This window comes from Silurus aristotelis (assembly GCF_946808225.1).
Source record: "Silurus aristotelis genome assembly, chromosome: 8".
NCBI lineage: Eukaryota > Metazoa > Chordata > Actinopteri > Siluriformes > Siluridae > Silurus > Silurus aristotelis.
This window is the reverse complement of record NC_139581.1, coordinates 4,084,322-4,096,854: the sequence shown is the minus strand read 5'-3', so window position 1 is coordinate 4,096,854 and position 12,533 is coordinate 4,084,322. Positions and strand designations below refer to the sequence as shown.

Sequence of the window (12,533 nt, the reverse complement as noted above, 5' to 3'; positions counted from 1 at the left end):
ATATGCGCCATTTACCGGGTTCTGTTTTCCTAGCCACAGTTTAGTCCAGGCAAAAGCCGAAAGCGCTTCACTGCACGCCTAATCCGCTTCCTTTTATGAAGTGTGTGTTTTACTGCTAACTTGAGCTTTTATCCCAAACACCTTTTTCCAAAAAAAAAGGGAGGAAGGATAAATGCCATGCCCACTCACAGCATGAGCGTGTGAAAAAGCTTGCCAGCTTCTCACCTAAAGCACTAAAACCTTCAGGAAATTAACTGGATCTGAGAAACATCTCCTGAAAGGAGATTTTGAAAGGACCTACTACTTTTTTTTGTGGTGCAATATCCCTCGTCGTGACAGTACTGACAGCAACGAGCGACGGCAGACACGTGGTATTTACAGCAGAGCCCAAAGCTCTGATCCTGGGTAGGATTTGAATATTTTATTATTGAGGGGGAAATTGGATGTCAAGTTATTTTTTTTTTTTAAAACAGCACTGCCACTCAAAGCTTCAGTTAGGGGGTTTGGCACAGAGCACGAGGAAGCGAATAAGTGAAAGCGCAAACGAAAAGAACGAATGGAACTGAACAGTATGCAGCTGCAAAGTTTTGAAATCCTTGAAGGTGATGGTTTGGAGGTTACTGGGAAGGTCAGGAATATTGTCCTGGTATCCACCTATCTCAACTGCTGGACATGTCTAAACCTGTTCAGGCTTTTTCAACATTTTCAGCAATTGTAGTCATTTTTAAGTACACTGAAATATGAGAGAGAGAGAGAGAGAGAGAGAGAGAGAGAGAGAGAGAGAGAGAGAGAGAGAGAGAGAGCGTGTGAGTGAGTGAGTGAGTGAGTGAGTGAGTGAGTGAGTAAGAAAAAGAAAGAACCCAGAGCATTACCCACTGAGAACATTTCCCCTGCTCAGTGGTAAATTTTTTCAATTCCTAAAATGTTCTTCTGTCTTTATCCAGCTGTTGAATTTAGTCCATCATTAATAATCATACTTCATGGAACATCCAAAAGTAAAAAACAAATCCTGCTTTCTTGAAAGTGGGTAAGTTGTAACTCCCTGGTTGAGGCATTGGACTTTGGACCAGAAGGTCATGAGTTCAAATCCTAGCACCACTCTACCAAGCTGCCACAGCTGGGCCCTTGAGCAAGGCTCTTAAACCCCTTAACTGCCTAGTTGTAATTGTAAGGTGCTCTGCATAAGGGCATCTGTAAAATGCCATAAATCTAAAAGTCTAATTTCCCAGTAACAACGAGAAAGTACCCTAGTCGCTAAGCCTCCCTAGCTAGCATCTCCGTATCCTTTCGTATTTTCGTACATTACTACGTTCAGTTGAAATAGACAGATCTCTCCCCTCTCCGTTCATTCAGCTGACTGCATCGCCAACTACAGCCAGATGGACAACAAACCCAGCAACCTCCTGGTGCCTGACTCGTCCCTGTACGGAGACGTCGACCTGTCCAACAAGATCAATGAGATGAAAACGTTCAACAGTCCCAACTTGAAGGACGGGCGACTGGTGGGGCCCGCGGGGCAGCCCACGCCTTACGCTACCACTCAGCTCATTCAGTCCAGCCTGGGTACCAACCACATGGGTGGAACCGACCTAAACGACAAACAGAACTGGAAGGGCAGCCAGGGGACGCCTCAGAAACAACAGGAAGTGACCTCACAGCTGCAGTACAGCATCTTGGAGCAGAACAAGTTAAATAAGGGTGAGTTTGTGGTAGGGCCTAATAGGGTGGGGGCAGAAGATACCCTGCCTCCACATAGGGTTTTTCATGCTGTCAGTCCAGAGCTTCATTATCTGTGATTGATGTGTGCACTCGAGCACTTACTGCTTTGTACATGATGAATCACTTTCCCATATTTTTCAGTCATTCAGACGTCTTCATTTGCTGCCAATCATATATTTTTTCCCCACATTCCACTTTCTGTTACTTTCTTTTTGCCCTTTCCCTCTTGTGTGACCAACCCGAGCTCAGCTTTCACTGTTTCTCTACATTTGATTTTTCACGGTGGTGAAAATACGAGCTGGTTCTGGGGTATTCGTTGTCTTTTCCGATGCTGTATTCATGGCGTTAAGATTACCGTCTAAACACGATGCTGTAATGTAAGCTGAAAGGTCTTTGTAGAGCTTCACAGGATGGCAGATTGCATCAATTTAGAAGCTGCAAGCTAATTGTTTTTGGCTTTTGATGATAAATGGGCATTTTGCATGATGTCTAACAGCATGCAGTGTTTGTTATTGTGTGTCTGTGTTTCTAAAGGACAAAGTGTATATACAGTATATAGTCAGGTTTACAATGCTTCTGCTTTTAACAAAAAGGGGAGACAAACCCAAGCACATGGTATGTAATCACGTTGATATGCTAGTATGTCGGTATACTGTATGTTTCTTTAATCCAAAGTCTGAAAAACATGCGCTGGGCCTGAAGGAAAATTTCTAACTGACTCTGAATTAAATGAAATGTAGTGTCTGTATCATCATTTATTGACAGAACAAAAATCGCATCTACTAATTATGTTATGTTTTATGCAAAGCCTCAGACCACTATAGAAGCGGAGACAGTACCACCATCCCATATAACCAAGCGCCTGATCCCAATCCCAACGTCAGCTCCTACAGCAGCTCTGACCGAGGCAGCAGCACATCTGGTAAGAGAGCACTCACAGACCTGGCATAACTTAATGGCCAACCAATCAGGCATAACCTTATAACTGCGTGCCTAATATTGCGTTAGTCCCCCTTTTGCTGCCAAAACATTTGTGACCCATCGAGTATTAGCTTCTTCAGCAGTTTTAGCTACAGGAGCTCGTCTGTTGGATCGGACCACATGGACCAGCCTTCGCTCCCCATGTGCATCAATGATCCTCGGCCATCCATGTCACCGGTTCACCACTGTTCCTTCCTTGGACCACTTTTGATAGATACTGACCACTGCAGACTGGGAAAAGCTCACAAGAGCTGCATGTTCTGACCCAGTCGTCTAGACACCACAATTTCAGACAGATTTTTGAAACACGTTCTCATACCACCATTGGGTTAAATTCAACACTTAGTTCTAAGTATGTTTATAGTAAGCAGGAGGTCGAAGAGCATCGGTGGAAACAAAAGTCATCCTTGGATTCCCTGGTTTGAGGCAAGTTAAAGGGCCTTATGAAGTCTGTTAATGTTTCCGCCGTCTTGATTTTTTTCAAAATCTGCTATTCCTCCTACTAACGTTGCCCAATCACCAAATTTGGCAAACATTATTGCTGGATAATTGCCCATTTTGTCAGCTTCAAAAAACTTCTTAAAAGAATTTTAATGATCCAAACAGTGTGCCCCATAACGGGTCAAATAATCTGCCAGCGAAGCGGCCAAACAGGATGTGAAGACATATCTCAGCAACGGCTTTGCAAACCGACACGAAATTTGGTTGCCATTACCAAAACCATGACCTGAGGCAACTCAAGATATTTTTTGCCGGTGCCACCTACTGCTCAAATGTTATATACAATAAAAATACAATAACCTGTCAAACATGCTGTTAATTAGTCGCACTATTTGCTAAGCCGTTAGAGGCCATGATATTATAATATCTTTTTGTTCTTTCTTGTTTTCTCGTCATCTCAACGAAGCAAAAGTTGTTTCCTGGTGATCAGTACTTATTTTTTCTGTGTATTCGGCATAGGAGCATGTTCTTGGGGCAGCATCATGGATGATCACATTCGCTTTTTCTTTGATTAGGGACTGAACTGAAAAAGCTCTGTGTCTGACACTTAAGAAGGGGGCTGCTTTTATGCCGAATACCCAGAAAAGTCGTGATTATGAGAAAACGGCTTTTGTTATTTCGAGATCAGAAAATTAAGTTGTAATACAAGAAAGGAGAAAATATTATAATGCAGTAGAACTTCTCCTCCTCCAAATTTTGTCTAATCTTCACCAGATTAGGCTCAAATCATTCTGGCACCTTGCTGCCCATTTGGTTTTCCTCATATGGTCAAAAATTTCAGTTGTAGCTCATGTGTAAATGTACAGCTGGGTGCTTGGGCCAAGAAAATCACATTATATTCTTACTATCAGCTGCTTTCTTTAGAAAGAATTCATAAAAGTTTAGGAAAGGGATTGTGGATAGTGGCGGGCCAATATAATGTACATTTAAGGCATTTAGCAGACGCCCTTATCCAGAGTGACTTATGGTTATTTCATTCATACAACTGAGCAGCTAAGGGCCTTGCTCAGGGTCCCAGCAGTAGCCACTTGGTCATCCTGGGATTTGAGCTCACAACCTTTGGAACAAAGTGCCTTGACCACAGCTACATTAACTCTAACCTCTACATTCTCCAAATTGAGACAGAGGGGACCAATAATATGACAAATCTCATGATAAATGATCCTGCAATATATACTGCTGAGATGTTGTACGTATTGTCCTTATTGTTATCATCTTTACATCGAACAACCCATGTGAGTGGAAGCGGTTAACCGAAGAATAATTAGAAAGCGTTAAGTTATCAGTCAAGCAGGTTTTCGATTTTAATTATTAGCGCCTTTGTTAGGACTTTTCATCATACCGCCCTTTAAGTCCCATTTGAAACGCAACATCTTAAGAGTAATAAATCATATTCAGTTGCTGACACATTAAAATTGCTTTTCCAGGACGGGTTACTGAATTCCAGGACACAAAAGAAAAGCATTTACACCCAACCAAAATGAATAGGGCACGTTCGTGGGTTTTATTTATTTTTATTTTTTTGCTCTATCAGGTTTGCAGATCCGTAGCATCTCGGTTTACCTTTACTTGGTTTAAATTTCCGTTCAATGCTAATCTCATTCTTCTGCAAGTCCTCCCAGGCCAGATTGCATCTTGTCACACGCACTGTTCTGGGGGGTTTTCTCGCCTCTCGAAGTCATTAATTACCCCGGCTTTCATTTCCGTCCATAAAAAACGTTGGGGATAATGTTGTCAGAGAGCTGGTGTTTGTTGCGTGACGAGGACAAATGGTGTTCATTCTTCACCGCACGCACGCAAGGCTGCCAGGATAATGCGTCCTATCTATTTTTATATAGTATCCGTGGTTCAGGTAATTAAAGCAAAGGCTTTGGTGTGTAGAGGCCTCACAGCTCATTGGCTCCAAATCCTAATGCTTTGTTGTAAATTGTGCTCTAATGCCTGCGTTTCTGGTTTCTTCTTTTTCTCTCCTCCTACGTCGAATGGTGAGCCACGGAGGGTATTTGCTTAGAAAAACAGCGTCTTTTTTTTCAGAGGGGGCAGGCGTTAATTACAAATAGAGGGATAATGTGCTTGTGCATTTTTACACCATATAAATGATTAAGGTGCCGCTGTTAGTGCCAAAGTGTAAAATTGTCTTACACGCGTTTAGCTCTGGGGGAAAATAAATAAATTAATAAAAAGAAACAAGTTTGCGTTTGGTAACGTGGTTTAATTTTTATCCTGGAAATGATTAATGATGAGATGGGGATTGATGGTGCTGATGGAAATCTGCGTGTGTGTGTGTGTGTGTCTCGTGTGTGTTCTGCGTTTTGTCAATACAGGGAGTCAGGGGCAGAAAAAAGGAGGCCGAAATCCTAAAGTGCCCAAGCAGAACCCAATGAACTGGGCTGATCTCCTGCCTCCTCCACCTGTCAGCCCACCTCCATGTCAGGACTACGGCATCTCAATGGATGACAGGTGGGGTTTCTGTCAACATCAAACACACAATGATCGTTCCCTTGATGGAAAATAACTCGTGTCTATGCGACGCTCTGTTTAGCTTCGAGGCCGAACTCCAGTGCCCGGTCCCTCCGTCCCGCATGTACTTACAGCCTGATGAGTTGGAAGAAGAGGAAGCAGAAATGGAACGAGGACCTACTCCTCCGGTCCGAGGCACGGCCTCATCTCCTGCCGCTGTATCCTACAGCCACCAGTCTACTGCCACTCTCACGCCATCGCCACACGAAGAGATCCAGCCCATGCTCATGGAGAACCCAGAGATCCTACACGAGCGCAGGTAAAATAAATACACCACTTTTAATTTTGTTCTCCATTTTTTTCCTCTTAGCAACACTTATTTTGTTTGTTTCCCCAGGCGACAGTTAGTCAGCCCTCCTCCACCACCACGCCCCATCTCCCCATCTCACACCTACGGATACATCTCCAGCCCCCTGGGTTTGGACACTGATGACCCGGGGGACGAGGAGGAAGAAGGAGACGAGACGGATGCAGAGGTGCCGCTTGTCCACCAGAGATACCCTTATGCGCCCGTCTCCGGGAATCAGCATGCCCTGCACACGAGGCTGGCACTGCGTGGGTTGGACCAGACGCCGGCATCCAGCACCTGTGAGCTGGACAGCTCCGTCACCGGATCCATGATCAACGGCTGGGGCTCTGCATCCGAGGAAGACAGCGGGTCATCGGGACGCTCCAGCGTCATCAGCTCGTCCGACGGTTCTTTCTTCACCGATGCCGACTTTGCACAGGCCGTAGCCGCCGCTGCCGCCGCCGAGTACTCCGGTTTCCGTGTGGCAAAGCATTCTGGGAGAGGTCCGCCGCACTACACCGGCCAGGGAGGTAACGGATTTGCGCTCACCTCATTCTTATAATCACGAAAAGTAGCAAGCTCTATGTTTCCTGGTGCCTTGGTCTTAATTAGTCGGATATTCTGCAGCACGGAAATACCAAAACCTGCCTTCATGCCACCGTCCAGCGAGTCCCTTTTCTACGGATAGTAATATGAGTGCAGCCGTGGTGCAGAAAAGACCTCCAAAGAAACAGAAGCAGCAGACAGCTGGACACTTCCAACGAAGAGAGGCTTTCACAGACGGTACGTACTCATACACACAAAGACATTTCCTAGTAGCTAAACAATTGTAAAACAGTGGGAATATGCCATCAGTCAAATCAAGAGAATGTCTTGGGTGTAGTTTGAATGCAGAGCGAATGCAATCGAGTTACAAAATATGCCGTATGCCTTTTGAAACTGTAGCGACTCGAGCGACCAGGGTTTGGTCCTCAGCTCAGGTGAGCGTACAGCCTTCGATTTAAGTCCCCCATACCTCACACCAGTGAGTGTGTTTGGTCCGATCTGTATTCAGGCTTTGTTAGGTTCTTCCTTGCTCTTGTTTTCTTGTTCCTCCCAATCTACGTTGAACGTTCAGGCCCACGGAGTACATTGGCTTTGAAAAAAATGGCTTCGCACCTCAGACCGATCTTCAGATCATTTAAGCTCTTCACCAAACTCATCCATGTGCATTAAAAAGTAAGAGAAGAACCCAGGGAGTGCACTTAGTTTCTTAGTTTCCAGAATTGAGTCCTAAGCATGAGACATTTATAGAATATCAGACTCTGCAATTTACTGTGGGTGTAAGGGTACAAAAGATTCACGGTTCTGTAAGTAACTCGGTTTTTTTAAGTCATGTTTGGTTGAATTTTGGTTTTGTTAGGGGGGGGGGGGGAACAAAATATCAAATTGCGTGTCGTTTTTTTATTAACAATGTTTATTAATAACATTTCTGAGCATCAACAGTTTACTTTTTTTTACAATTTAAATAAAAAATGTAAAGAAAAAAATATTAACGATTAAATGGAATAAATCAAATTAATGCAAATGTATTAAATTAAATAATCAAATAAAAAGGCATACATTAATTTCATTAAATAAAATTAAGTAAATAAAAAAATGTTATTAAATTGTTTACATTTCTAAGACCCAATTTGGATAATACAGAAGTGTGTTTTCTATTTAATATTACATTTTCTTGAGACATGTTCTACGTAACTGTTCTACTTTAACAAATGTCTTCATTTAAGAAACACAAAAAGTATTTATTTATTCATTCTGTTTATTTATTCATAAATTCATTAATTCCTTCTGTCATGCATTCATTCATTTACTCCCTGGATATGTGGAATTGTCAGGATTTTCTCCATTTAAAAGAAATTCTTCAAACTGTAAAAAAAAAAAAAAAAAAAAAAAGCATAAGAATCCATATTGCTAGACTGTCGTAAAGACGTTGGTGATGACGGGTAAAGGCAACGTTTTCACACACGTGCAGTACAAATTGTGTGCAAGTCAGAGACTAAACAAACGTGCCGTCTGCCACTTAACTTCCGTTCAGGAGGGAACTCAGATTTGAACTATACACCGATCCGAAAGCCCCGTACTGATATGGTCCAGATTAAATATGTGTACTGTGAAACCGAATACTGACAATTTTCCCTTCATTAACACTTTTTTCCCCCGGGTCCTCAGTCTTTTACCGTATTTCCCCTAGCCCTTGTTAAAATCGTCAGCTGACATTTACGGCAGTACCATAATTCTGCTGCAACACACGATGATGTATTAAATTATAAAAATAATATTAATATAATATTAATACTGGTGATTTAAATTATAATTACCGTATTTTTGTAAATTCTTGAGCGGGTGCCTCTGCATTAGAGGTACGCTAAAAAACATGACCAATCAGAGTACAGGTTGTACTTAGAAATATAAGACATCCCCCAAAAATAAGCTCTACCAGGTCTTTTGGAGCAAAACACGGTACTGAATGATTTTTGAAGGATTTATCAGGGTTCATGGGACATTTCATTTAGTTGAGGTCGAATCAGCTGTAAAAACACACTTGTTCTCACACACACACACACACACACACACACACACACACACACACACACGGGCTCCTCTGCATGCTCCACACGTACCCAACAACAATAGACTGTCCACATTAGGACAGAAAAAGCAGGATGAGCAGGACTACTGCACCGTCCTTAGGGATTTCTTCCACCGTCCCACACTAATAAAACTGCCCCAGGTGGTCCTGCTTACCTTCGAGTGCCCCCACATACCCCTCCTGTTTGAATACACACACGCTCACACACAAACCTCGTGCCCTGCAGTGAGGTAAACACTGGGCGTTTGTGGTGCAATCTGCTGGCTGGGTTTCATCTGCCTCTTCTCTGGGGCAATCAGAAAGGTCACTCTCACACACACACACACACACACACACACACACACACACACACACAGCGAGTCAGCTGCTAGGCTTCATCATTGAGTCACTTGTCCTTGTGTGTTGACATGGAGATTTAATATCAGACACACACAGACCCTGGCCTGATGTCTCAGATCAGCTAACCCCCCCCCCCCCCCCTTCCTCTCCTGTAATCTTGCCTTCATCCTTGCAGCCCACACACACACACACACACACACACACACACTTTTCTCCTCTCCAATCTTTATTTCTCGCCTCTCAACTGCGTGTTGAAGAGGCTTGTCAACACTGCGTCTCTGCCTTTCGATAGACATGAACGAATTTTCATGTGGGCCTTCAGCACGTTAATTCCATCGGTTAGCCACGTGACAGCGGTAACGACACGCCATCACGAAACCAAAAACGCACAAATTGCACACATTTCAAATGCACAAGATGCAGAGGAAACCCGGGGTCATTTTATGAGGTTAATATCGAGATGATGCATGTGAGCGATGCAGCTGTGGCTACAGTGAAAGGAGAATTGCTGAATCGTGTTCATTGGGTTTCTTGCTTTAGTAACAGCCTTCATTCTCGCTGTATGAGAGTCCTGTCTGCACGCTGTTCTACTGCTTTTCTCTATGCTATAGATGGTTTTTTATAGCTGTGACATCATGATGGTATTAAGGGGTGAATTGATACAGGAAGGACAACACTGAAGGCTTAGGTGTGAAATGTGAAAATAATAAGTGCACCCCCTTGTTAGGCTTAAGGGTGAATTTACTGAAGATCTGAGAGAAGCAGTTTTTTCAAATAACAGTTGAAATAAAATCTAGGCTCTAAAAAAGGGAATAATTTGCAACATAGTAATAAACTCTTTCTGCAGCAGGATTTCTGACACACACACACACACACACACACCTTTTGTTAATTTTGTTCTTGTTTGCTCAGTGCTTCGAGCAACAACAAGCTTATTATTTGCTGCTCCTGATGTTCTCCTGAATGTTTCTCTTCGGCCCACACACACACACACACATTCACACTTTAAATGAATTAGATTTATAATCATGGTCACTAACACAATTAATACTAGTAGCAGTTTCAGTAATAATAATGAAAATAATAATAAATTTGAACACAAACAAGATTCTTTTTCACCACAAAGCACACCCTGTGGTTCTGCTCGGTCGGACGAGCGTTTTGATGTCACATGCCTATGTTTCCTTGCCTTTTTTTGTTTGGCGTGATGGACTTCACATAAATTGTGTATGTAGTAAAGTGAAGGAGAATGACTGTGTGCTTTTATGAGTAGACTCCACGGATTTAGGATTTTGGGATCAGCATCGTAACCGAAAGTACAAATCCCTTCTTTGAAGATGTGGTGCATCAGTATCATTTTCAAGGTACACAGTATTGCACTATGTGGTCAAAAGTATTGGGACACCTGCCTTTTCCAGCCGTATGTGGTTCTTCTTCAAACTGTTCCCACAAAACTGGAGGCACATAATTTTAAAGCATTCAGATTTCTCTTTTGAAGATCCAAACCTGTTCCAGCATTATGAAGATATGCTTTACATGAGTTGGAGTGGAAGATCTCCTGCTATTTACCTAGTCAACATTTTGGGATTAATGTGACATCACCCAGGCCTCCTCACCTTCATACAAATAACAACTACAGATCTTCACAAAATCTAATCTTCCCAGAAGAATGGAGCTTATTATAAAAGGAAATGGGGACATGATGTCGAATGGGATGCACAAACCAATCTAATGGTCAGGTGTCCACAAACTCCATACAATGTGATTTATACAGTATTTTTATCCTTATAGAGAAGAGAAACAGAACCCGCATGATTTGTTGATTTATTTGAGCATTCAGAAATCCAATCCAGTGGGTTTGGATCTTTAATAGAACCTGTTATACAGCCCATGTGTTTCGTGCGCCATGTTTTTTTCTCCCTTGTAATGGGATTAAAAATTCCAGGAGGTGTTCTATAAAGCAGGGACTCATCATAAACCCTGCAGTTTCCGGTCACCTCGTGCTGACGGAGGAGCATCGATCCGATCCTGAGCCTGCAAAGAAATACGTTAAGAAAAAGAATTGCGTCCGATTTCCTCGCTCACTATCGACAGGCGCCTGCTGTAGGATTTAAACAACGATCTCGGGGTCATGAATAAACATGGTGCACGAGGCTTTCTGCTTTTATTAAACGACAAAAACATTCAGGGAGAATGTCTAGAGCATTTGCGGGGTTTAGTCTGGAAGGAGGGAGGAGTAACAGTACATTCACACCCTGCATTAGGAAGATCACATCTTTTTATCCTGCATGACCTGATTTAGAGATCTAACACTGCACTATGCCACACTAATACAACACCACACTAAACCAAGGGTAATGCAAAGAGTAAATCTGGGGGGTTTGTTTAGTTTCATCCTGCAATAATAGCCTACTGTACTATATACACTGTGCTAAAGTGTAGTATGCTATAGTGAGATTAGATACAACTGAGTTCACCCCTGTGTTGGTGTTCAACTCCCTAATGCATGATGTGAATTTTGTGAAGATCCAAGAGGGTCATTTTATATTTTTTCCCCGGAAAAGACGGCGTTAAAAGAAGTTCTTGGTATTTTTCGGCGTTAAAAATCTGCCCCTATCACATCTTCAGCAACTTCACGCAAACAAACACAGGACTCCAATTAGCTCCACCCTATCACGCTCTAAATCTGATATCTAAACTATACAATTCCTATACAACACTACACTACTGTACACTTCTATCTCTTCTATACTGCAGGTGGAAATTAGCATTTTTTTTTGCTATAACCTGGCACATGACATCTCTTCTTTCTTAGACTAATGTTCTCTGTGAATTGTCCCTGATTAAGTACAAATAAACTCAGCAGTGGAGAGGAAAGTGGTAGGATTAAAAGAAGAGCCTTGCGACTCTATTCCATTTATGCCTGAAAAAAAAAATCATGTTGCTAAATTCATCCTGTGAATTAGAAGGTTTCAGAGCAGAGGTCCACACAAGTCTATGCTGTACTGTGCACTAGTTACAGTACGCGGTATGTTAGCGGTCCCCAACCTTTTTTTGCGCCACGGTCCGGTTTAATGTCAGACAATATTTTTACAGACCGGCCTTTAAGGTGTGGCGGATAAATACAACAAAATAAAATACAACCATAAAAAAACCCTGGTATTTTCTAAATATAATAATAAACGTGAATCCACTGCGGTAATGTATTATGTAACCCGGGCCTCGAACGATCTGGTATGAATTTCTGGTTCATGAAACGCGTACTTGATTTGGCACGTTTTACGCTGGATGCCCTTCTTAACGCAACCCTCCCCATTTATCCGAGCTTGGGACCGGCACTAAGAGTGCACTGGCTTGTGCCTCCCTAATGTCTGGGTTACATGCCACTCTGTACTGTACTATATTACAGTATTCTTTATCTTCACTTTAAAGCGCAAGGTGACAAAACTAAATGAGAGGGTCAAATTAAAAACATTTAAGAGCCTATGTGTATTTTGGGGTGAAAAACATGCCCCTTTTAGATCTTCATCATATTTCACACCATACATTGAA

At 42.5% G+C, this 12,533-nt stretch overlaps 1 protein-coding gene across 4 annotated transcripts in view; it reads left to right on the top strand.

The window, feature by feature from the left end:
- Nucleotides 1-12,533, top strand: part of robo1 (roundabout, axon guidance receptor, homolog 1) — a 296,829-nt gene that overhangs the window by 279,578 nt on the left and 4,718 nt on the right. For all 4 annotated transcript variants that reach the window (XM_083547741.1, XM_083547743.1, XM_083547742.1 and 1 more), the window contains 6 exons: nucleotides 1,354-1,698; nucleotides 2,528-2,641; nucleotides 5,526-5,661; nucleotides 5,744-5,980; nucleotides 6,059-6,540; nucleotides 6,638-6,793. In XM_083547741.1, coding sequence (XP_083403867.1) covers nucleotides 1,354-1,698; nucleotides 2,528-2,641; nucleotides 5,526-5,661; nucleotides 5,744-5,980; nucleotides 6,059-6,540; nucleotides 6,638-6,793 — 1,470 coding nt within the window. The remainder of the gene's footprint in view (nucleotides 1-1,353; nucleotides 1,699-2,527; nucleotides 2,642-5,525; nucleotides 5,662-5,743; nucleotides 5,981-6,058; nucleotides 6,541-6,637; nucleotides 6,794-12,533) is intronic.